Consider the following 25,645-nt stretch of genomic DNA (forward strand, 5'->3'; position numbering starts at 1 on the left):
CGTTGGTCTTAGTATTTGTATTTTGCATCTAATTTCTCTTCTGTAAATATTGTAATTGTCTGTTTGCATAATTAAAAAAAAAAAAAAAAAAAAAAGAAAAAAAAAAATTATTAAAGTAGAGGTTTATTAAAATAGTTAGACGTAAACCGGGTCATGTTATAAACACAATTCTGTTTTTTATTACAAATTTACAGCAATAAATCCTTAAACACCAAACACAAATACCACCAAAAAACACCTACATGCTATTTCTAACTGTATAAACACACAAAATAGTGCACATCAAAAGTAAAGGAACATGAAAAGGTTTTTATCAGAAAGTCTACATCTTTCCTGGAGGATTATTTTCAGGTGTCGTATATTACACAGCATCTGCAGACTGATGAGATGTTCACATGTGAGGGCCTCATTGAGCTCCAGGATTATTTTTTCTTCTAAAAGTTCAAAGGAAATAAAAATGTAATTAAAAAACTGATGGATTTTTACACATTTCTAAATAAGTGTGAAGAAAATACATAACAACAAACTTACCTTATCAGTGGAGTCTTCATTGCTCATTCCTGGAGAAATGGAGATATAGGAGTGTGTACAAACATACACGCACACACACACACGCACACACATGCAAGCACGCACACACACGCACGCACACACACAAATACACGTACACACACGCGCGCACACACACACACACAAATATTATTACTCACAGTATACTGTGTGTCGTTCTGTAAAGTATCAAACCTCTTTCTGTCTCTTTCTCTTATTGTCTCTCTTTATTTTTTTCTTTCTCTCTTTCTACCTTTCTCTCTCTTTCTGTCTCTCTCTTTGTCCCTCTCTCTCTCTTTCTGTCTCTCTCTCTCTTTGTTCCTCTCTCTTCCTCCCTCTCTCTCGCTCTTCCTCCCTCTCCCTCTCTCTCTTCCTCTCTCTCTGTCTTCCTCTCTCTCTCTCTCTCTCTTCCTCTCACTCTCTCTCCCTCCCTCTCCACATTGTAGTGTACACATAAATCATCTTACCGTTAGAGCTGAAAGTCCAGAAAAAGACTTTAATTACACCATAAAGTACAAGCGCCACAGCGACCATGGCCATGGAGTCCTCCACAGACGGAGCGCTCACACCTGAGACACAAAAGCCAAATAAAATCAATAATAACACAAAGCAGAGAAATGATAATTATTTCTGCTCTAAACAAAACTCTGTAAAAAGACGTTTCCATCAGACGGATCTTTTCACTCTACTTCCATCGATTCTTTGCGCTTGTCTTTTTCTCACTTTGCTTCTTGCCTGTTTCCATAGCAACAACTTTTATTATTATTTCACTCATTAATAAGCGCACACAAAGTCACAGTATGTTAATGAGTGAAATCTCAGTATCATTCCACACAAAACCTTACATTCGGTCCAACTTTGGGAAAATGTATCAGCCATTTTGTTCATTGAGAAAGTTAAAATAACAAAAAACACAGATTCCTTAAAGGACAAAAAGCTTTACTACAATCTCACTGTTAATATTCTAAAGTTCTTCTGCTGTAGCTGAAATTCATTGGAGTTGAAATCATCTGACTCAGCGATAATAAAGATTTGGGTTAGTTAGTTATCTGATATGGTTATTAGATCTAGGCTACAATGACGTGTTATATCTAGACATCCATGTGTACAACAAAAGCCATATTAAAGTGTTTACATGATGAAAGTATTGACATGATGCACACCACATGTCAATACTTCATCCAACTGCTGCGAATACACAAGAACCCTCTTAGTTCAGATTCCTATATTTTTGCACACTGTGCCCTTAAACTCACAGAATACACACGGGTCAGCTCTATTTTGTGTATTTGTCCTGTAGTGTTTTGTATTGTCTGCTCCCACTGTTGTTTGTCTCACAATGTGTACACCAGGTTGCACAGAGCCATGATCCTGGTAGAACATTTCACTGTGTACTGCGTCAGCGATATATGGTTAAAATGACAATAAAAGCTTCTTGACTTGACTACGACAGCATCGAGATGTCGTTATGTCTCACCGATGATGTTCAGAGTCACAGTGGCCCGTCGAGTTCCTCCCTGGTGTTTGGCTACACAGCTGACCTCTCCGCCTCGCCCGAGTCCCAGTTTAGCCGAGTCGAGCTGTAAGTGAGAGCTCTGGCTGTAGGTCTTGTCGCTGGCCTGCCTGTGGCCCGTCACGCTGCCCTGACCGAGCGAACGCTTCTTCCCTTCAGCATCAGTGAACTCCCACTCCAGGTCCAGAGACAGGGGAAAGAAACCAGAGGCCTCGCAGTGGACCGTCAGCACCTGCCCCGGGATTGACAGAGGCAGAGATGAGGGGTAGACCGTCAGCGATGGAGGCTCTACAAGGGGGTAAGATATACAGAGAGAGAGAGAGAGAGAGAGAGAGAGAGAGAGAGAGAGAGAGAGAGAGAGAGAGAAATGAGTTCTTCTACCAAGTGTGAAAAAAAAATCCATAATCCAGCACTATTATTATATTATGCTATTATATAATAATAATAATAATAATAATAATAATAATAATAATAATAATAATAATAATAACTCTGTATGGTCTTGAAGTGCACTATAATATTTCCCACTTTAATTTGATCTATATACGGCTAAATAAAGGTCACGTGTAAACTATCTGGGAATAGAACAACAACAACAACGTGTCTGAAATGTTACTCACCAATAACCTCTAGCTCTAAGGCCACCTGAGCCAGAAGGTGAGGGAGATAAATGGTGCAGATGTACGTTCCAACATGGCTCACTTGGGCCTCTTTCAGAACCAGTGATGCATTTCTGCTCTCAAAAAGACCTGCGATGTCCAAGTCAGCGTCCGTCACTGACGTCTCGGAAAAGCGGTCGTTCATTCCGTCATAAGCTACGATCAGCCTGCCTTCACCGCGGAACTGGTAACGCCACTCTACAGCGAAGCCAGAACCATGCAGCGGTGAAGACGGGTCGACCCAGAACCCACAGTCGAGAAGAACAGACTCTCCCAGTCTGGAACGGATGATGGAGGTTTTACTGAAGACGCTGAGGATTACTGAGAGAAGTGAAGAAACAAAGGAAGAGTGACATCTAACGTTAAATAATTATTTTAACGATCATTTTAAAATTCTAAAAAATTTAATTTACTAGTTAACAAATAGCTAACAAAAATAAATTTGAAATAATAGTGCAATTCAATTAAAAGTCAATGTATTTTGTGATTGGTTCTAAATGTGTTGTTTATGTTTATATATTAATTAGCTAATACTATGTAATTAACTACAATACACTTATGTTACAGCAAATTTCACTAATAAAATAGTTTATTAAAATCTAATTACTACAAAACTAGCTTTTTTTACAATACTCCTGAACTTTTAATAAATAAATGAAACTTTTATAAAGTAAAAAAATAATTAAATTAATTTTTTCCATAGTTATGATTTTGATGACAGTTTTTTTTTTTTTTTTTTTTTTTTTTTTTTTTATTATCAAATTTTGGTAACACATTTTTTTTAATTATTATTTTTATTTTATTCAAAGCATGATTTTGCAAGTATTTCTGTAGAAAACTGATAGGGTGACCAAAATAAACTCAACAGATAAAAATGTTTAAAATCGAACATACAAATTATTTTTAACTGGCAATATCATAAACATATGTACGGTGTTTTTGTTCTGTAAAAAGCAGTTCATATAAAATTTCTGGAAGGAGTCTCCAGTCTGAGTGTTGCCGAGCAACCACAAAGCGAAAAGCCCTCAGTCCTGAACATGTCAGAAAAGTTACAAACAAGTTGTGGGTTGTTACTATGGAAACAATAAGGTATCAGTACTAGTGTGGTAAAATAAACCTTTGATTCGCAGCAGGATTTTTAAATAAAATTAAAATTAAAATAAACAACACCTTCTGACGAACGAGATTTGAAATTTCAACAGTGACATTGTGTTACAATCAGTTATAATATAGCGTGAAAATATGATCTAATTACCGCTCGGCTCATTAGACCCAGACGGCGCCCGCATCACGTTGGCCAGCGTTAGTTCTCCGTTAAGACCTTGTGCTGCTACAGAATACCAGTCAGCACTCAGGTAGATGGGGCTTTGTGCGGAGGCAGTTAGGGGGGCGGCCCATTTGACCATGGAGGCTTGAGGGAAGAAAGGGTTTATCTCACACTGCGGTTTGTTCAAAGTGCCCTCTGGTGGATGGAGGGCAGAGTTGCAGAAAGTGGACGCAGGATCTGGAGAAATAAAAGCGAAAAGTTATCAAATATAGCAAGCGGTCATTGTATTATTAATATCCATCTATTCATCAAAATGTACAACAAACTGACCAGACACGTAGTAAATCCTGGAGGAACTGACGTCTGACGGAGGTTTGTGTTCAATCTTCTCGCTGTCAGGGTCGGTTCTGATGTACAGTGCGGATTTCTCCTGTGTCATTCTTGTTGAGAAACCTCCACCACCCGGCCTCTCCTGAACAAACCAGCACTCCAACACCGAGCATCTTGAACTAAACACTGCACCCGAACAGACACATTATGACTATTATTAACACTGACGTTCTCTGAGTAAAAAGTAAACAGCAAATATACAGGAGAGATGAATCACGACTACGCCACAGTCATCACAGGCTGGATAACCTCAGTAACAATATAGTCAATCATCGTTAGGATTCTGTATGCGGACAGGGCAGTTCCAGCCAATTATGTTAGAGTGGGTTGGTACAAATAATAGGTGAGCAATCGGAGGTAGTGCCACCAATATTCTTCTCTTCAACACTGTCTTAGGTCTGTTATGGGAAACAGAAACTCTGCACATGCTACTATATTGTATTACTGTCAGCAGCAGTTCAGGCGTTTAGCAATTTGAATAACGACCCATCACATCCAATATTAGAGCTAATTACCCAAAGTGTGCTTTCAGTAATATTCCAGGTATTGCACACGACCAAAGCTGCAGTACTCTGTTCTGTGGAATGCGAAACTAGGCAGATAGACCTTTCTTCTTCAAGTGCTAACCCTCATCCTCCATTTTTATGTATAGGGTGGAATTGAAAGAAATATGGTGTAAAAAAAAAACAAAACAAAAAAAAAACAAGGCCCACACTCTGGTCAACTGGCCCTGGTCTACCATAAGATCATCCTTTCAAGGTTTAAAGACTACTGAAATTACATTTACTGCTAGCAAAAACAGAATTCCTATGTCGCGTTACATCACCCTTTCCCAATCAAGCGATTTCTGTATCACAGCAGCATTTCAATTACTTTCTATATTTTCAGAGGTGGGTAGTAACGAATTACATTTACTTCGTTACATTTACTTGAGTACATTTTTTGGGTAACTTGTACTTTTTGAGTATAATTAAAGATGCGTACTTTTACTCTTACTCAAGTAGATTTTTAGTGGAAAAACTTTACTTTTACTTCGCTACAATCGGCGACATTCCTCCGTTACTCAAATTGTAATAAATATGAGATTTAATAAATAATAATTAGTTTATATGACAAGTCTCGCGAGACGTTGGCGAGGCTGCTTCACGAGAGTATGCTGCGCATCTCCCGCTGAAGTTTAGCGCCTTTAGTTGGAAGATGATGGCTGAAGCAGAGGAAGACGTTTGCGCTTTATTAAGGTTTTTGCTTCATATCAATCAGATGGGAAGTAACTAGTAACTAACTACTTGAGTAGTTTTTTCATCGGATACATTTTTACTCTAACTCAAGTAACAATTAAGATTGTTACTTTTACTCTTACTTGAGTAAATATTTCCATAAGTACTTGTACTTTTACTTGAGTACAGATTTTGGATACTCTACCCACCTCTGTATATTTTGGTGAAATTCGTCCAACTGAGTGTGTTGATAAACGCTTACTGGAAACTAATTGGAAATAACAGCAGGCCCAGAAAGGCATAATTAAATCCTTGTTGTGCTTTATGTGAAGATGATACGGTTCAGAGTTTTGTTTACAAGTGTACAAAATTGTAATCTCAAGATGGTGGTTTAGTCTTTGCCCACCCCTTTGCAGACGTTGTCTCTGTATCTTGCTAAATATGCTAAGTGTCTGCACATATTTGGTGGATGTGGTGGTGAGACATACAAAAATACAGTCTTGCATCCAGCAAATGTGAACCAGTGCTCCTGGTTTCCTAACTTGTAGCCAAAATGCATCAATTTCCAAATCATAGCTGCAAACGCCAACGAGGAAACTGGCAGCAAGCAAATAAAATGGCACCCAACAACAAAAGGTGGCACCAAAGAAACAAAAACTGAAAGTGAAGGCAATTCCTGATCAACAAACACAAACAATACCGTAAAACAATACAGTATATTTATTTTGAATTCTTTAACTCTGACATTTTGCATTTGTCCCATCTGTAAGTCATTCTTACTGAAAACTGAAAAAGTGGAGCATTTTTGACTCCTATCATGTCCCATACAGGAACAAGCGTATTTCCTGTAGTACTGTTATGTTTTTATTTGGTGTTCCTTTTAAAACAACTTCAGTGCGATTTAGTAAACATGACGCTCCAATATATATGTACACCTCATACACATTATAATAATAATAATTGTAATAATTATTGTGATACTCACCACCACCAATTAGAGCAAAAACAATCACAGAGAGTTTATAGATGGTGGAAATATCCCTCATGGCTTCGTTTAGCTCTTAAATCTGATGCTTTCTTTTGCTTTGGATGACACCAAATGAAGAGCAGACAACAAGAAACTTCCCCTGAAACACCAACATACATAACAACGCTTTCACTTTTACTCCTCAACTGCGCATGCGCCGGGAAAACCCCCACGGTCCAGAGCTGATCTGAGTGCGCGGTTACAAATCTTATGCATTTAAATAACATTTAAAAAATATTTATATATTTCAAATTTATTCTATTTTGAGACTAATAGAATTATATAGAAATTTCAGAAAAATGTTGGACAAAATAAAGTCCACTTGGTGGCGCTCAAAGTTAGAAAATAGAGTTATTTGAAGATCACGTGACTTATTTGAAATAATATGTTTGTTTTCTAGAAATAAGAATTTTTATTTATGTCAAAAAATACTAACAGTAATAATAATAATAATAATAATAATAATAATAATAATATACTAATAATAATAATAAAATGATGATGACGATGATGATGATGACACATATTTGATGATACACCAAATTAATGAAACAACTTATTAATAAACATCAACTATTTATTAACGAAACATGGAAAAAAAAAATCAAGTCATTTTTTATTGTAATTCCTCTAGAACAGAGGTCACTAACAGGCGGACCGCGGTCCGGGTCCGGACCCAGAAGCTGCCCAATTCGGACCCGGACCTACGGCTAAAACAAAAGGTTATGATGTAAAACTTGACGAAGCGCTTCTATTTTATCGGGCGCAGCTTTTGCAATCTTTACGGTAGTGGTAGTGGAAACACACAGACCAATTGCATGCGAGTTAAGCCATCCCACGTGACACCACTCAGCCAATCAAGTCTGTGCGTTCCTGAAGTAAACACTGCGACTCAACAGTGCAAGACGGATGAGAGAGAATTAGAGTAAAGTTACACGTGAAAGAAAGATAGCGATACATGTAGAAAACAAACTGAGAGAAACAGACGAGTGTGACGGAGAAAGGGAGAGAAACAGACGAGTGAGACGGAGAAAGGGAGAGAAACAGACGAGTGTGACGGAGAAAGGGAGAGAAACAGACGAGTGAGACGGAGAAAGGGAGAGAAACAGACGAGTGTGACGGAGAAAGGGAGAGAAACAGACGAGTGAGACGGAGAAAGGGAGAGAAACAGACGAGTGTGACGGAGAAAGGGAGAGAAACAGACGAGTGAGACGGAGAAAGGGAGAGAAACAGACGAGTGAGACGGAGAAAGGGAGAGAAACAGACGAGTGAGACGGAGAAAGGGAGAGAAACAGACGAGTGATATGGAGAAAGGGAGAGAAACAGACGAGTGATATGGAGAAAGGGAGAATAAAGAACAAATGGCGCTCTCCAAAAGAAGAAAAGTGGACAGCGAAAATAGAGCGTTTAATCCAGAATGGACAGATTCATTTCTGTTCACACTTCACACTAAACCAGTGTGTCTCATATTAAAAGTGACAATGTGAAACACCATTATGAGACAAAACATAAAGGTTTTGAACAAACATTTCCACTCAAATCTGAAGACAGCGTCCCTGAGACAACTTTCCCAGGTCTGAGTGAAGTAGCCCTATACATCCTGACCATGTTTGGCTCTACATACAACTGTGAGGCAGTTTTCTCTACAATGAACATAATCCAAACTAAATATAGTTCCAGGGTCACTAATGAGCACCTCCACATGTGTATGAGAGCGGCCCTGACTCCATTCAAGCCCAGGTTTAACATCCTGCCAAACTAGAGCTCAGTTCTCTCACTGAGATATAAAAGAGAAAGTTAAGCACTTTATTTATTTATTTGTTTGTTTGTTTATTTTGAAATGTAGCCCTACTTTTATTTATTTAATGAGAGAACGTTATACATATCTACAATCATACATATGTTCAGTACTGAATTTATTTGATTTGACAGTCAGGTATTGATTACCTGTAGATGTTGATACAACTACTAGGCTACTTAAATATATATCACACTAACTAGTGAGACATTATGATCTTCTGGACCTTTGCTTCAAGAAATGTTCTCTTACTGGACTGCTTTAAATTTTAGTTGAATACCTCTGTCCTAGAAGAAGAAAAAGAAGAGGAATGATGATGATGATGATAATGAAGAAGAAGAAGAAGAAGAAGAAGATGATGATGAAGAAGAAGAAGATGATGATGATGATGATGATGATGATGAAGAAGGGCCTTTATTATGTACATGTACATTACAGTCACATCGATATAAAACCTGCAATAATATCATGAAAGGCATCTTAAATATCCAATCAGCGAACTTCTCGTGTAAAGTATTAACCAATCGTTAAGCCTCACGTGGATTACGGCCTAACGAATCAGAGTGCAGAAGGCGGGATTTGTCCGAATACGGGTACGCAAATAAACTAATAACAAGTCGGGAAACGTACAAAGACTTCCTGCTTTCAGACGTCTTGTAGCGTCTTGTAGCCAAAATATCTAATTATTCTGAGTTAATATTGAAACAGGCTGAATAATGAATACGGTTTTATCGCGAGCGAACTCGTTGTTCGCGTTTTCTCTCAGTGTGATGGCGGCTCTCACCTTCGGCTGCTTCATCACAACGGCGTTCAGAGACAGGAGCGTCCCGGTCAATATCCACGTGTCAAAGGTGTTCATGTGAGTCACACGTCTGTTATACACGTGTTCATCTCTGTACAGCTTCTGTAAACATCACTGTGTTGGTTATATAGTGTCTGTGTTCACCTCACATAGTGTACAGTATGTCTAGTGTCTGTGTTCACCTCACATAGTGTACAGTGTCTAGTGTCTGTGTTCACCTCACATAGTGTACAGTGTGTCTAGTGTCTGTGTTCACCTCACATAGTGTACAGTGTGTCTATAGTGTCTGTGTTCACCTCACATAGTGTACAGTGTGTCTATAGTGTCTGTGTTCACCTCACATAGTGTACAGTGTGTCTATAGTGTCTGTGTTCACCTCACATAGTGTACAGTGTGTCTAGTGTCTGTGTTCACCTCACATAGTGTACAGTGTGTCTGTGTTCACCTCACATAGTGTACAGTGTGTCTATAGTGTCTGTGTTCACCTCACATAGTGTACAGTGTGTCTATAGTGTCTGTGTTCACCTCACATAGTGTACAGTGTGTCTATAGTGTCTGTGTTCACCTCACATAGTGTACAGTGTGTCTATAGTGTCTGTGTTCACCTCACATAGTGTACAGTGTGTCTATAGTGTCTGTGTTCACCTCACATAGTGTACAGTGTGTCTATAGTGTCTGTGTTCACCTCACATAGTGTACAGTGTGTCTATAGTGTCTGTGTTCACCTCACATAGTGTACAGTGTGTCTAGTGTCTGTGTTCACCTCACATAGTGTACAGTGTGTCTAGTGTCTGTGTTCACCTCACATAGTGTACAGTGTGTCTAGTGTCTGTGTTCACCTCACATAGTGTACAGTGTGTCTAGTGTCTGTGTTCACCTCACATAGTGTACAGTGTGTCTAGTGTCTGTGTTCACCTCACATAGTGTACAGTGTGTCTGTGTTCACCTCACATAGTGTACAGTGTGTCTGTGTTCACCTCACATAGTGTACAGTGTGTCTAGTGTCTGTGTTCACCTCACATAGTGTACAGTGTGTCTAGTGTCTGTGTTCACCTCACATAGTGTACAGTGTGTCTAGTGTCTGTGTTCACCTCACATAGTGTACAGTGTGTCTAGTGTCTGTGTTCACCTCACATAGTGTACAGTGTGTCTAGTGTCTGTGTTCACCTCACATAGTGTACAGTGTGTCTAGTGTCTGTGTTCACCTCACATAGTGTACAGTGTGTCTAGTGTCTGTGTTCACCTCACATAGTGTACAGTGTGTCTATAGTGTCTGTGTTCACCTCACATAGTGTACAGTGTGTCTATAGTGTCTGTGTTCACCTCACATAGTGTACAGTGTGTCTATAGTGTCTGTGTTCACCTCACATAGTGTACAGTGTGTCTATAGTGTCTGTGTTCACCTCACATAGTGTACAGTGTGTCTAGTGTCTGTGTTCACCTCACATAGTGTACAGTGTGTCTAGTGTCTGTGTTCACCTCACATAGTGTACAGTGTGTCTAGTGTCTGTGTTCACCTCACATAGTGTACAGTGTGTCTGTGTTCACCTCACATAGTGTACAGTGTGTCTAGTGTCTGTGGTCACCTCACATAGTGTACAGTGTGTCTAGTGTCTGTGTTCACCTCACATAGTGTACAGTGTGTCTAGTGTCTGTGTTCACCTCACATAGTGTACAGTGTCTAGTGTCTGTGTTCACCTCACATAGTGTACAGTGTCTAGTGTCTGTGGTCACCTCACATAGTGTACAGTGTGTCTAGTGTCTGTGGTCACCTCACATAGTGTACAGTGTGTCTAGTGTCTGTGTTCACCTCACATAGTGTACAGTGTGTCTAGTGTCTGTGTTCACCTCACATAGTGTACAGTGTGTCTAGTGTCTGTGTTCACCTCACATAGTGTACAGTGTGTCTAGTGTCTGTGTTCACCTCACATAGTGTACAGTGTGTCTGTGTTCACCTCACATAGTGTACAGTGTGTCTAGTGTCTGTGTTCACCGCACATAGTGTACAGTGTGTCTATAGTGTCTGTGTTCACCTCACATAGTGTACAGTGTGTCTAGTGTCTGTGTTCACCTCACATAGTGTACAGTGTGTCTAGTGTCTGTGTTCACCGCACATAGTGTACAGTGTCTAGTGTCTGTGTTCACCTCACATAGTGTACAGTGTGTCTGTGTTCACCTCACATAGTGTACAGTGTGTCTGTGTTCACCTCACATAGTGTACAGTGTGTCTGTGTTCACCTCACATAGTGTACAGTGTGTCTGTGTTCACCTCACATAGTGTACAGTGTGTCTGTGTTCACCTCACATAGTGTACAGTGTGTCTGTGTTCACCTCACATAGTGTACAGTGTGTCTGTGTTCACCTCACATAGTGTACAGTGTGTCTAGTGTCTGTTCACCTCATAGTGTACAGTGTGTCTAGTGTCTGTGTTCACCTCACATAGTGTACAGTGTGTCTAGTGTCTGTGTTCACCTCACATAGTGTACAGTGTGTCTGTGTTCACCTCACATAGTGTACAGTGTGTCTGTGTTCACCTCACATAGTGTACAGTGTGTCTGTGTTCACCTCACATAGTGTACAGTGTGTCTGTGTTCACCTCACATAGTGTACAGTGTGTCTGTGTTCACCTCACATAGTGTACAGTGTGTCTGTGTTCACCTCACATAGTGTACAGTGTTTCTGTGTTCACCTCACATAGTGTACAGTGTGTCTGTGTTCACCTCACATAGTGTACAGTGTGTCTGTGTTCACCTCACATAGTGTACAGTGTGTCTGTGTTCACCTCACATAGTGTACAGTGTGTCTGTGTTCACCTCACATAGTGTACAGTGTGTCTGTGTTCACCTCACATAGTGTACAGTGTGTCTGTGTTCACCTCACATAGTGTACAGTGTGTCTAGTGTCTGTGTTCACCTCACATAGTGTACAGTGTGTCTAGTGTCTGTGTTCACCTCACATAGTGTACAGTGTGTCTGTGTTCACCTCACATAGTGTACAGTGTGTCTGTGTTCACCTCACATAGTGTACAGTGTGTCTGTGTTCACCTCACATAGTGTACAGTGTGTCTGTGTTCACCTCACATAGTGTACAGTGTGTCTGTGTTCACCTCACATAGTGTACAGTGTGTCTGTGTTCACCTCACATAGTGTACAGTGTGTCTAGTGTCTGTGTTCACCGCACATAGTGTACAGTGTGTCTGTGTTCACCTCACATAGTGTACAGTGTGTCTAGTGTCTGTGTTCACCTCACATAGTGTACAGTGTGTCTGTGTTCACCTCACATAGTGTACAGTGTGTCTGTGTTCACCTCACATAGTGTACAGTGTGTCTGTGTTCACCTCACATAGTGTACAGTGTGTCTGTGTTCACCTCACATAGTGTACAGTGTGTCTGTGTTCACCTCACATAGTGTACAGTGTGTCTAGTGTCTGTGTTCACCTCACATAGTGTACAGTGTGTCTAGTGTCTGTGTTCACCTCACATAGTGTACAGTGTGTCTAGTGTCTGTGTTCACCTCACATAGTGTACAGTGTGTCTGTGTTCACCTCACATAGTGTACAGTGTGTCTAGTGTCTGTGTTCACCTCACATAGTGTACAGTGTGTCTAGTGTCTGTGTTCACCTCACATAGTGTACAGTGTGTCTAGTGTCTGTGTTCACCTCACATAGTGTACAGTGTGTCTAGTGTCTGTGTTCACCTCACATAGTGTACAGTGTGTCTGTGTTCACCTCACATAGTGTACAGTGTGTCTAGTGTCTGTGTTCACCTCACATAGTGTACAGTGTCTAGTGTCTGTGTTCACCTCACATAGTGTACAGTGTGTCTAGTGTCTGTGTTCACCTCACATAGTGTACAGTGTGTCTAGTGTCTGTGTTCACCTCACATAGTGTACAGTGTGTCTAGTGTCTGTGTTCACCTCACATAGTGTACAGTGTGTCTAGTGTCTGTGTTCACCTCACATAGTGTACAGTGTGTCTAGTGTCTGTGTTCACCTCACATAGTGTACAGTGTGTCTAGTGTCTGTGTTCACCTCACATAGTGTACAGTGTGTCTAGTGTCTGTGTTCACCTCACATAGTGTACAGTGTGTCTAGTGTCTGTGTTCACCTCACATAGTGTACAGTGTGTCTAGTGTCTGTGTTCACCTCACATAGTGTACAGTGTGTCTGTGTTCACCTCACATAGTGTACAGTGTGTCTAGTGTCTGTGTTCACCGCACATAGTGTACAGTGTGTCTAGTGTCTGTGTTCACCTCACATAGTGTACAGTGTGTCTGTGTTCACCTCACATAGTGTACAGTGTGTCTGTGTTCACCTCACATAGTGTACAGTGTGTCTGTGTTCACCTCACATAGTGTACAGTGTGTCTGTGTTCACCTCACATAGTGTACAGTGTGTCTGTGTTCACCTCACATAGTGTACAGTGTGTCTAGTGTCTGTGTTCACCTCACATAGTGTACAGTGTGTCTAGTGTCTGTGTTCACCTCACATAGTGTACAGTGTGTCTAGTGTCTGTTCACCTCATAGTGTACAGTGTGTCTAGTGTCTGTGTTCACCTCACATAGTGTACAGTGTGTCTAGTGTCTGTGTTCACCTCACATAGTGTACAGTGTGTCTAGTGTCTGTGTTCACCTCACATAGTGTACAGTGTGTCTGTGTTCACCTCACATAGTGTACAGTGTGTCTGTGTTCACCTCACATAGTGTACAGTGTGTCTGTGTTCACCTCACATAGTGTACAGTGTGTCTAGTGTCTGTGTTCACCTCACATAGTGTACAGTGTGTCTAGTGTCTGTGTTCACCTCACATAGTGTACAGTGTGTCTGTGTTCACCTCACATAGTGTACAGTGTGTCTGTGTTCACCTCACATAGTGTACAGTGTGTCTGTGTTCACCTCACATAGTGTACAGTGTGTCTAGTGTCTGTGTTCACCTCACATAGTGTACAGTGTGTCTAGTGTCTGTGTTCACCTCACATAGTGTACAGTGTCTAGTGTCTGTGTTCACCTCACATAGTGTACAGTGTGTCTAGTGTCTGTGTTCACCTCACATAGTGTACAGTGTGTCTAGTGTCTGTGGTCACCTCACATAGTGTACAGTGTGTCTGTGTTCACCTCACATAGTGTACAGTGTGTCTAGTGTCTGTGTTCACCTCACATAGTGTACAGTGTGTCTAGTGTCTGTGTTCACCTCACATAGTGTACAGTGTGTCTGTGTTCACCTCACATAGTGTACAGTGTGTCTGTGTTCACCTCACATAGTGTACAGTGTCTAGTGTCTGTGTTCACCTCACATAGTGTACAGTGTGTCTGTGTTCACCTCACATAGTGTACAGTGTGTCTGTGTTCACCTCACATAGTGTACAGTGTGTCTAGTGTCTGTGTTCACCTCACATAGTGTACAGTGTGTCTGTGTTCACCTCACATAGTGTACAGTGTGTCTAGTGTCTGTGTTCACCTCACATAGTGTACAGTGTGTCTAGTGTCTGTGTTCACCTCACATAGTGTACAGTGTGTCTAGTGTCTGTGGTCACCTCACATAGTGTACAGTGTGTCTAGTGTCTGTGGTCACCTCACATAGTGTACAGTGTGTCTAGTGTCTGTGGTCACCTCACATAGTGTACAGTGTGTCTAGTGTCTGTGGTCACCTCACATAGTGTACAGTGTGTCTGTGTTCACCTCACATAGTGTACAGTGTGTCTGTGTTCACCTCACATAGTGTACAGTGTGTCTGTGTTCACCTCACATAGTGTACAGTGTGTCTGTGTTCACCTCACATAGTGTACAGTGTGTCTTGTCTGTGTCACCTCACTTAGTGTACAGTGTGTCTGTGTTCACCTCACATAGTGTCCAGTGTGTCTGTGTTCACCTCACATAGTGTACAGTGTGTCTAGTGTCTGTGTTCACCTCACATAGTGTACAGTGTGTCTGTGTTCACCTCACATAGTGTACAGTGTGTCTGTGTTCACCTCACATAGTGTACAGTGTGTCTGTGTTCACCTCACATAGTGTACAGTGTGTCTAGTGTCTGTGTTCACCTCACATAGTGTACAGTGTGTCTGTGTTCACCTCACATAGTGTACAGTGTGTCTGTGTTCACCTCACATAGTGTACAGTGTGTCTGTGTTCACCTCACATAGTGTACAGTGTGTCTGTGTTCACCTCACATAGTGTACAGTGTGTCTGTGTTCACCTCACATAGTGTACAGTGTGTCTGTGTTCACCTCACATAGTGTACAGTGTGTCTGTGTTCACCTCACATAGTGTACAGTGTGTCTGTGTTCACCTCACATAGTGTACATGTTCTGTGTTCACCTCAATAGTGTACATGGGCAGTGTCTGTGGTCACCTCACATAGTGTACAGTGTTTCTTGTGTCTGTGTTCACCTCACATAGAGTACAGTGTGTCTGTGTTCACCTCACATAGTGTACAGTGTGTCTAGTGTCTGTGGTCACCTCACATAGTGTACAGTGTGTCTAGTGTCTGTGTTCACCTCACATAGAGTACAGTGTGTCTGTGTTCACCTCACATAGTGTACAGTGTCTGTGTTCACCTCACATAGTGTACAGTGTGTCAGTGTCTGTGTTCACCTCACATAGTGTACAGTGTGTCTGTGTTCACCTCACATAGTGTACAGTGTGTCTGTGTTCACCTCACATAGTGTACAGTGTGTCTGTGTTCACCTCACATAGTGTACAGTGTGTCTGTGTTCACCTCACATAGTGTACAGTGTGTCTGTGTTCACCTCACATAGTGTACAGTGTGTCTGTGTTCACCTCACATAGTGTACAGTGTGTCTGTGTTCACCTCACATAGTGTACAGTGTGTCTGTGTTCACCTCACATAGTGTACAGTGTGTCTAGTGTCTGTGTTCACCTCACATAGTGTACAGTGTGTCTAGTGTCTGTGTTCACCTCACATAGTGTACAGTGTGTCTGTGTTCACCTCACATAGTGTACAGTGTGTCTGTGTTCACCTCACACAGTGTACAGTGTGTCTGTGTTCACCTCACACAGTGTACAGTGTGTCTGTGTTCACCTCACATAGTGTACAGTGTGTCTGTGTTCACCTCACATAGTGTACAGTGTGTCTGTGTTCACCTCACATAGTGTACAGTGTGTCTGTGTTCACCTCACATAGTGTACAGTGTGTCTAGTGTCTGTGTTCACCTCACATAGTGTACAGTGTCTAGTGTCTGTGTTCACCTCACATAGTGTACAGTGTCTAGTGTCTGTGTTCACCTCACATAGTGTACAGTGTGTCTAGTGTCTGTGTTCACCTCACATAGTGTACAGTGTGTCTAGTGTCTGTGTTCACCTCACATAGTGTACAGTGTGTCTAGTGTCTGTGTTCACCTCACATAGTGTACAGTGTGTCTAGTGTCTGTGTTCACCTCACATAGTGTACAGTGTGTCTAGTGTCTGTGTTCACCTCACATAGTGTACAGTGTGTCTGTGTTCACCTCACATAGTGTACAGTGTGTCTGTGTTCACCTCACATAGTGTACAGTGTGTCTGTGTTCACCTCACATAGTGTACAGTGTGTCTGTGTTCACCTCACATAGTGTACAGTGTGTCTGTGTTCACCTCACATAGTGTACAGTGTGTCTGTGTTCACCTCACATAGTGTACAGTGTGTCTGTGTTCACCTCACATAGTGTACAGTGTGTCTGTGTTCACCTCACATAGTGTACAGTGTGTCTGTGTTCACCTCACATAGTGTACAGTACAATATTTACAGAATGTCGTTGTTTCATATTCTGTCAGGTTCCTCAGTAGCGACTCTACAGTGTGCTCATAATTGTGTATATGTATTTAAACGTTTACATTTCTCACCTTGTTTTTTTTTTTTTTGTATCCTTTTTTTGTCCTCCAGAAAAAACGTGAACGACTTCTCAGGACCTAGAGAAAGGAGTGATTTGGGTTTCGTGACCTTTGACCTTACTGCTGATATCCTTTGATTAATGTACCTTGTTTTTATAAAATTTCTACTTTATACATTATAAATGATAAAAGGTTGTAACCTTGTGACCAGGGACTATTTATGCAGGGGGCAAATCTCTGCCCTGTTCCAGACAAAGCAACATGACCTAATCCTCATAAACACAACCAACAAGACATTAAAGTCTGGCTCCACAAACACATGCTTAACAGCAGGGCAAGTCTTACTTTGTCCAGTGTCGTTATCACCAAACCGATGATCACAAAAATGATGCTTCCTCTCAGTGTTTAGATTTTAGATTGTCGTTAGTTTTGGTCATTTGTTTTACCCATTTAATGACTAGTTTTTCCCCACTGAATCTCAGCCCAGACCTGATCCCCTCAATGACGGGGTCACTGATCCCCTCAATGACGGGTCACTGATCCCCTCAATGACGGGTCACTGATCCCCGCAATGACGGGGTCACCGATCCCCGCAATGACGGGGTCACCGATCCCCGCAATGACGGGGTCACCGATCCCCCGCAATGACGGGGTCACCGATCCCCGCAATGACGGGGTCACCGATCACCCGCAATGACGGGGTCACCGATCCCCGCAATGACGGGGTCACCGATCCCCTCAGTGACGGGGTCACCGATCCCCTCAGTGACGGGGTCACCGATCCCCCGCAGTGACGGGGTCACCGATCCCCCGCAATGACGGGGTCACCGATCCCCCGCAATGACGGGGTCACCGATCCCCCGCAATGACGGGGTCACCGATCCCCCGCAATGACGGCGTCACCGATCCCCCGCAATGACGGCGTCACCGATCCCCCGCAATGACGGGGTCACCGATCCCCCGCAATGATGGAAAATTTATCCCCACTGACTGTCTCACGATATACTTTTTTTTTATTTCAGCTCTCATCTCAAGATATTTACAAAATAAAAGCAAGGGACAGTTTCCTTCATGACTAATCACGTTCACGACTACTCACCAACACTGAGTCTTTTGGCCTGCACTCTTCAGAGAAAGTTCTGTATTTTGTAAATGAATAAAGTTTAGTGTACGGTTCTGTTATTTAAGTATATTATTTTAGAGATATTTTATTATTATTTTATATCTCTATATCTCTTATTTTAGCGTCTTAACAAAGCTCTATTTGTTATTCTGTTCTAATAGAAAATATTCCCTCGCCTTTCTTCCCTAAGCTCTGATTTTAATGCCAGTGATCATGGTGAATAAATGAATATGTAAAGTGAGAGTGTGAGATGGATGGATAGAAAGAAAGAAAGAGAGAACACCAAGGCCAGTCAGTCTCTCACTGAGTTTAAAGGTGGGGTCAACGATGTTTGAAAGCCAACGTTGACATTTGAAATCACCAAAACAAACACGCCCCTAACCCAAATGGGTCCCACCCACTGTATTGATAGCTCCGCCCACACATACATACGTAACCCAGGCAACTAATAGAAAGAAATGTGTCTTTATCATAGCTGAAGGGAAGAACAATACGATTGCAGATAAACAAACAAGCAAAAATGACACACAAGCATAATCATGTAAAGGACAAAGGCATATATTAGTTCTGTGTAACAAAGCAAAACCAACGTTACTCACCTATCGAGAAGGAAAAAAGTTCTCGGCGTCTTAAGTAAAGTTAATATGTGACCAACTTCCTGCTCCTTCAGTTCTCTCCAGCGCTGGAAAGCTGATCCTATATTAACACGTCCTACTTCTTACCTTATCGTAAGCCTTTCTTCGCTTTCTTTCTTTGTTTTTATCCTCCATGTCGATGTTAAAACCGCTTTCTGCTAATGTCACAAATGCGCATGGAACACTGTCTCCGCCCATATTGACAAGACACGCCCCTTTCTGCTCACTGGCTACACGTTAGTTTTGATTTTTGTTTAGTTTGTCGGCCCGACTCAGTTTTCTGAAGCGTTTCTCAAACATCAGAGACCCCACCTTTAATCTTTGCTTGTTAAGAGCCCTCTATTGGCCAGGATGTGTCCAGTTCACCCAGTCAGTAACCCGTTCGTGTGTGTGATCATCTTCATGTTGTTTACTATAACTGACTGTTACATCTGCAGCAGATATTCGACTGGAACGTGAAGGAGCTCTTCCTCTATCTGTCTGCTGAATATTCAACCAAAAGCAATGTAAGGGTTCAAATACTACACACTATTCTCATTGTGCTGTTTTAGTAGTACTATATTTGTGTGTGTGTGTGTGTGTGTGTGTGTGTGTGTGTGTGTGTGTGTGTGTGTGTGTGTGTGTGTGTGTGTGTGCGCTCCTCAGGCACTGAACCAGGTGGTCCTATGGGACAAGATCGTTAAGAGAGGAGAACACACCAAACTAGAACTGAAGGAAATGAAGTCCAAATACTATTTCTTTGATGATGGAAATGGACTGAGGTGTGAAAATTATTATTATTATTAAACAATTTAAATGAAATTATTCCTGTCTAAATTCACATTAGATCTCATACTGCATCTGTACCTAATGTACCTTTACTGTACTATATGGTGTACAGTCTAGGGTTTGTATGCCCCCTACATAGTGCACTATATTTTCAAGTCCAGTCTGATGACTGGCTTTTCTCAACTGCCCAACATGTGTCTGAGCTCTAAATGTATCACTGTTTGTGTGGAACTGAGTGTAAAACAATATACATTTTTAACCCCAGGGGGAATAAAAACGTGACTCTGACTCTCTCCTGGAACGTGGTGCCGAACGCCGGGATCTTGCCGCTGGTCGTGGGCTCGGGTCACATCTCGGTGCCGTTCCCCGAATCGTACGAAAGCACCAGGAGCTACTGAACCATCCTGAAACCATCTTCATCAAATCTGTGCACTGTTTTGGGTTTTAATAATAAATAAAAAAAACTAAAACAAACAGTACAACATTGTTTTTCTGTTGGTAAATACTTGAGCTACAAAAACTAGATAATTACCACAACAAAAACTTATTCAACAAGGCGTGCAGGTCTGATTATTATTATTATTATTATTATTATTATTATTATTATTATTATTATTATTATTATTTACATTTTAAAACTATTTACTGTATAAAAAATTACCACCACAAAATCTAAATCAAATAATAAATAAATAAATTGTTCAACAAGCTATAATAAAAATAAATCTTGGCATGATAAAATCTTCGTGACATCATAATTTAAAAAACAAATATTTTTTTTAATAGGTTTTTATTAATCCTAACCCAAACCCAATCATACAAACTTAATTTGTTTAACTTTACTGCAATATATTCAAACAAACTTAGTTTTCCCAAACTTCATAGAGGAGAGTCTTGTGTGGCAATTTTCAAATCTTAAATGTATATATATATATATATATATATATATATAAAATAAGACTCATTTTCTGAAGTTTAATAAGTGCTTTACTATTGATTGTTAGTTATAGAGTTAATGTGGACAAAATTGTTTTGTATACTTTATTAACTTCTGAAACATGCACATGTTGCAGTAAAGTAAACTTTAATTGTGTTTAAAATGTGTTTTATCCTTTAGTTTACATGCAGGTTTGTAAATGTAATATCATATACTTTGACCGTAGTGCCACGATCAGGCCAGCAGGGGGCAGCACACGACCGCACTAACACTCCTGCACTTCTGCCAGGGTCTGAAATCGATGAGATTGTCTTTATTTATTGAAGCAGAGTTTAATACCTGGTTATGTGTTTTAGGTCTGATAGAAAAGTTCAGCCGTCCCATTGCTAAAAAAAAATAAAACTTTAATACTGACGTAGTCTTAAGTTGCACAGCAAAAGTTAAGTTAAAACTATTTATTAAAAGACACGTTGATGCAATTAATTTGGTTACAGTTTTTTTCAGTCGCTAACAAGCGTTTGTCCAAACAGTTGTCACATTTTCAAAACTCTAAACACAATTAGCACAGCATCAGTCTTTTGTGGCCATACCATTCACACATTTCATGTCGTTTTCACACAATATGCAATCAGTAAACACATTTCCACAATGCTTACATTTCCTTAACAGACAAGTTATACCTCTCAACAAAATTATGGATTGTTTTTGTAGTATTCAAGAATGTTAACACACAACATCCCACAATAGCAACAACAATATTCCAAACCTTAGATACAGTATAAAAACCTCTGCTTCTGCAATGATATCAGTTCAAAAACAATATATCTCAGCTGATAATAAACAAACAATTGAATAATTGACACACAGCTGATTTATGTTGGGTGAATTGGGCCAACCACAGCTGATTCCAGTCTGGCTTAGACTCAGTGGCAGGGGTTATTTTTTTCTATTACTATAAAAAGAGGACTTTGAGGAGTGATGTTTTTGGAAACAGAAACAGAAAAAGACAAACACTGTAATGTTTGGACGTGGAAGAGGAAGAGCAAGGGGCCCAGGGAGAAGACCAGCTCCAGTGAGAGATGCAGGGCCAGGATGAGGTGCAGTAAGAGATGCAGTAGGAGGTGCAGTGAGAGGTGCAGTGAGAGGTGCAGTGAGAGGTGCAGGAACAGGAGCAGGCCCAAGGAGAGGGCAAGGTAGAGGTGTAAGAATGCGTGGTGGTGGCATTCCAAGGGCTGCAAGAACAGTAGTCAGTGATGAAATTCGTGCCACTATCATTGACCATGTCTCTCACTAAGAGAGGCTGGTGAAAGAGTGCAACCCAATTTGAGGCGGTCAACGGTTGCCGCCATTATTCACATCTTTCAACAAACCAACAGGTAAGTATTGCATTTTACATGGATTGTTTCTATTCTCACTTGACATGTCAATAAGGTCATACAGTAATGCATATGTTGATTTTTTTCCCATCTAAAGAATGCAACGTCTTCCACCCTCTGGGGGAAGAGGAAAGCTCCTCAATAATGATCAAGAGCTTGCCATTGTAGAAATGGTTGTTGCAAAAATGCAATAAAACTGCATGAAATTAAAACTAGAATTGTGGAGGACCATGAGATATTTGGCAATATAGAAAGCATCAGCCTCACAACCATTACGCGTACATTGTCCAAACACAGAGTGCGGATGAAGCAGCTCTACACTGTTCCCTTTGAGAGGAACAGTGAGAGAGTCAAGGAGCTACGACGACAATATGTCCAGGTATAGTGTATATTCAATTCAATGTCCAGTTCTATAAGCTTTGCACTTTGCAAGTAGGTAACCTACACAGTAATAGGTTACAGTACAGTATGGTATACAGTAATGACATGATATACTGTACATAAACTTTGTTTCAGAGAGTTATGGAATTGAAGGCCAACCAGGCCCCTCATGAATTCATTTACATAGATGAGGCAGGATTCAATTTATCCAAAAGGCGTCGACGTGGACGAAATATAATTGGAAAAAGGGCCACAGTTGATGTGCCAGGACAGAGAGGGGCAAACATTACCATGTGTGCAGCAATGGCAAATGCAGGATTACTCCTTCACAGATGTCAGGTTGGACCCTATAATACCGAGCGCCTCCTTGCCTTTCTCAATGATCTCCACCAGCGCCTGGTACCAGAGCAGGATCAGGAGGGTGAAAACATGAGGACCTTTGTAATTACCTGGGACAATGTTGCTTTCCATCATTCGCAAGCAATAACAGCATGGTTTGAAGTCCACCCAAGACTGGTAAGTCTCTTCCTTCCACCCTATTCACCTTTCCTCAACCAGTTCTTTTCTGCATGGAGGTGGAAGGTTTATGACCATCAGCCACATGACCAGATGTCCCTCCTTGAAGCCATGGATGCTGGCTGCAGGGACATCACAGTTCAAGATTGGCAAGGGTGGATCCGACATACCAAGCGGTTTTATCCCAGATGCATCGCCTTGGATGATATCAGATGTGATGTTGACGAAAACATGTGGCCGAACCATGAAGATCGCAGGGATTAGATACATTAATTTTGTGCTATTTTTAGTTCCCCCCTTCTTATCTGGGCTTTTTGCTGTTTTGTTTTTTGTTTTTCAGAATGCTCTTATATATGATATTTTGTTCACTGTAAGCAATACTGTAAAACTTTTTCTGTTCTATTATATTGTGTTTCTACTGTAACTCCTTTAGTAAACAGTAAAGAAAAAAATAACTGTGGACATACAGTTCCCAACTAAGAAGTTTTGTGTAAAAGGTGGATTGCATGTTACCTGAAACATAAAAGTCTATGCAGTTTTTCTAATGTCAACAATAGCCAGTATTTTGAAACCTGGTGTACTTTGATTGACTGCATATACCTTGTGAAGTGAAAACAAGTGTTATTGTTTGACAGAATAATTTCATTTTGAGTCAGATTTCCAGTGTTTCGGTAAAGTTAGTGTGTGCAGAGAAAGATGTGTTCTGTTTTGAAATGGAGAGTTAGTATATGTTTAACAAAATGTGTTTTTGAGAGGAAAATTATCTATTTGGCCAATTGTGTTCTGTAGGTGTAAGTCTGTGTTAAGAGTTTAGAAAAATTATCTTAAGTATAGGTAAGCGCTTGTTAGCGATTGAAAAAAACTGTAATATTTATGTACTATTATAATTAATAGAATTATTATGTATTTTATGGAATTATTTATTTATTTACCATTTACTATTTAAAGTGAATGTTGTTTAATATTTACTTTATTTTTATTTATACTTTTTTATGTATATTTATATTTATGTATATATCTGTTTTACAAGTATAAATTATTATTATTATTATTATTATTATTATTATTATTAAATATTCATTAAATATATTATTTACTATTTACTAAACCAACTAACAACGTTTTTTTTTCCTGTCAGTTTTGAGAAGAATAATTAATCTTCATTATAATAGTTGAAGTGCTGTAATCACTTTATCCATTTACATTTACATTTACAGCATGTGACAGACGCCCTTATCCAGAGCGACGTACATAAGTGCTTAAATCTCTAACATTGAATACATTAATGCTGGCTCACTAAGTTACATACTTAGTTATCCAACAGTGTTACATTTTTTTTCCTTATCCACACCATCAGCAGTTCCTCCTCTTGAGCACTTCAGACTCCAGAGTTCTTGTTTTCTTCTAATCTCACGAGTCCAGTGTTTTCCCAAAACGCTCCATCTGAACACAAGGCCTCTTTGGTGCCCCACATGGGAGACTGTCATACATCACCTGGAGGAAACGTGTGTGAAATTTAATTCGCAGTCTGGCAGGCAAACGTCGCCAGCAGAGCGAAAGAAAAATGTTGGAACCCTCGAAAGAGCACGGAGATCAACACTCAAGAGGACGACACGAGCGAAGCAGCTCTCAGAAGTTCTTCATGCTTGGAATGGGATTGTGTGACAATTACGAGAAAAACAACGGACTTATATTTGTTATTGCAACAGCAAAAAAAAAGGAGAAAGGAAAATAATTACACAATTACATCAGGACAAATATTTGCATCCAAAAGACCGATACAATCTGGGCTAAATAACCCGGAGGAAAAAATAACAAGTTTACATGAGCTGTTTGCTGAACATCTGTGGTATGCAGGGGGTACAAAGCAAGGGTACAAGGGGTCGGACAGAACGTTCCAGGCATTTCTCCCCCTCTAAAGTGACTTATAAATCATCAGCGAGCTCTGGATGGGGGGTTTGGATCATTTCAGCGTGTTCTTTACACTGGGGTTGTGGTGATACATCACTGTGATGGCGAACAGAGCTGAGGAAATCTGAAAGAATTATTTATAATGTTGTTGTAACGCTGTACCAGAGTCAGCAGTGACGGCAAAACAGATCCAGGTGTGAAAAGGGTTTTTGGGATTTTGCTAATTCTACAAAGTAATAATTTAATGCTAGCGGTTATTTAAGGAATAAAACCTTCTGGGATGTGCTTTTATAGGAAAAGAAGAAACAACATGGTGATCTAACGAAGCGCTGTGTTTACCACCATGTAGTAGATCAGGAAGATTTACTGTATGTTACACACTCTGCTCCATTCTACTGCAAAGTATGCTAGCTGTACTTAGCTACGTACGCTCAGCTGAGGTACTGATGATCTCTGCTGCTTATTTTTCCATGTAATATCTCTATGCATGCCTAATGAAAGGTCGGATGAGACAGGATCAGATAAATTCATGGCTTTATTCCAGTTTTTCATCCAAGAGTTGAGAACCGAGGAAACGTTGGACCAAACTCACCACTTCAGTGATCCAAGGAAGCGTTCAAGTTATTTACTGAACGTTTTGCTTGCTTGTGAAAATCCAGGCTAAGTGTACAGGAGTCAATTCTGTCATGGCCTTGAGTCTGCCGGGTACATGGAGGGGTTGGCTAGGCTGTGCGATGATGCCCGGAAGTTCTTCCCTTCTCTCAGGTAGAACCTGCTGAGTCTTATATAGTGCCACTTTGACTACCTTTTTGCTAGCTGCAATAAGATAACAATAAGGAGCAGAAAATCCTTTATCAAAATCTTCAGCGTAAACATGACTAAATTAAATGCCATGACACCACAGACACAATACAACAAAATGATAAGTTAAACGATATTGCGATATCACGAGCCCCA

General features: G+C 40.6%; 3 protein-coding genes across 3 annotated transcripts; 2 read left to right on the plus strand and 1 right to left on the minus strand.

Moving 5' to 3' along the window:
• Positions 1-151: 151 nt before the first annotated feature.
• LOC132847699 (tapasin-like) lies at positions 152-6,761 on the minus strand. Its single transcript, XM_060873209.1, has 8 exons — positions 6,581-6,761; positions 4,319-4,504; positions 3,977-4,225; positions 2,683-3,042; positions 2,027-2,350; positions 1,017-1,118; positions 532-560; positions 152-434 (listed from the first exon to the last, which is right to left on the minus strand). The coding sequence occupies exons 1-8, from the start codon at positions 6,639-6,641 to the stop codon at positions 423-425; spliced, it is 1,323 nt and encodes a 440-aa protein (XP_060729192.1). The 5' UTR covers positions 6,642-6,761; the 3' UTR covers positions 152-422.
• A 2,224-nt stretch (positions 6,762-8,985) lies between these two features.
• On the plus strand, positions 8,986-20,049 carry spcs3 (signal peptidase complex subunit 3). Its single transcript, XM_060873211.1, has 5 exons — positions 8,986-9,279; positions 17,094-17,167; positions 19,229-19,305; positions 19,445-19,560; positions 19,833-20,049. The coding sequence occupies exons 1-5, from the start codon at positions 9,137-9,139 to the stop codon at positions 19,963-19,965; spliced, it is 543 nt and encodes a 180-aa protein (XP_060729194.1). The 5' UTR covers positions 8,986-9,136; the 3' UTR covers positions 19,966-20,049.
• Positions 20,050-20,998: 949 nt separating this feature from the next.
• On the plus strand, positions 20,999-23,192 carry LOC132847700 (uncharacterized). Its single transcript, XM_060873210.1, has 3 exons — positions 20,999-21,880; positions 21,978-22,259; positions 22,397-23,192. The coding sequence occupies exons 2-3, from the start codon at positions 22,185-22,187 to the stop codon at positions 23,039-23,041; spliced, it is 720 nt and encodes a 239-aa protein (XP_060729193.1). The 5' UTR covers positions 20,999-21,880; positions 21,978-22,184; the 3' UTR covers positions 23,042-23,192.
• Positions 23,193-25,645: the final 2,453 nt, after the last annotated feature.

Source organism: Tachysurus vachellii, chromosome 6 (assembly GCF_030014155.1).
Source record: "Tachysurus vachellii isolate PV-2020 chromosome 6, HZAU_Pvac_v1, whole genome shotgun sequence".
NCBI lineage: Eukaryota > Metazoa > Chordata > Actinopteri > Siluriformes > Bagridae > Tachysurus > Tachysurus vachellii.

Coding starts and splice junctions, on each gene's coding strand:
- LOC132847699 (XM_060873209.1), bottom strand. CDS start 6,641: ATGAGGGATATTTCCACCATCTATAAACTCTCTGTGATTGTTTTTGCT. Junction 4,226..4,318: donor CAGGATTTACTACGTGTCTG/GTCAGTTTGTTG, acceptor TTATTTCTCCAG/ATCCTGCGTCCACTTTCTGC. Junction 3,043..3,976: donor TGGGTCTAATGAGCCGAGCG/GTAATTAGATCA, acceptor CACTTCTCTCAG/TAATCCTCAGCGTCTTCAGT.
- spcs3 (XM_060873211.1), top strand. CDS start 9,137: ATGAATACGGTTTTATCGCGAGCGAACTCGTTGTTCGCGTTTTCTCTC. Junction 17,168..19,228: donor GACCTTTGACCTTACTGCTG/ATATCCTTTGAT, acceptor ACTGACTGTTAC/ATCTGCAGCAGATATTCGAC. Junction 19,306..19,444: donor AATATTCAACCAAAAGCAAT/GTAAGGGTTCAA, acceptor TGCGCTCCTCAG/GCACTGAACCAGGTGGTCCT.
- LOC132847700 (XM_060873210.1), top strand. CDS start 22,185: ATGAAGCAGCTCTACACTGTTCCCTTTGAGAGGAACAGTGAGAGAGTC. Junction 22,260..22,396: donor TACGACGACAATATGTCCAG/GTATAGTGTATA, acceptor ACTTTGTTTCAG/AGAGTTATGGAATTGAAGGC.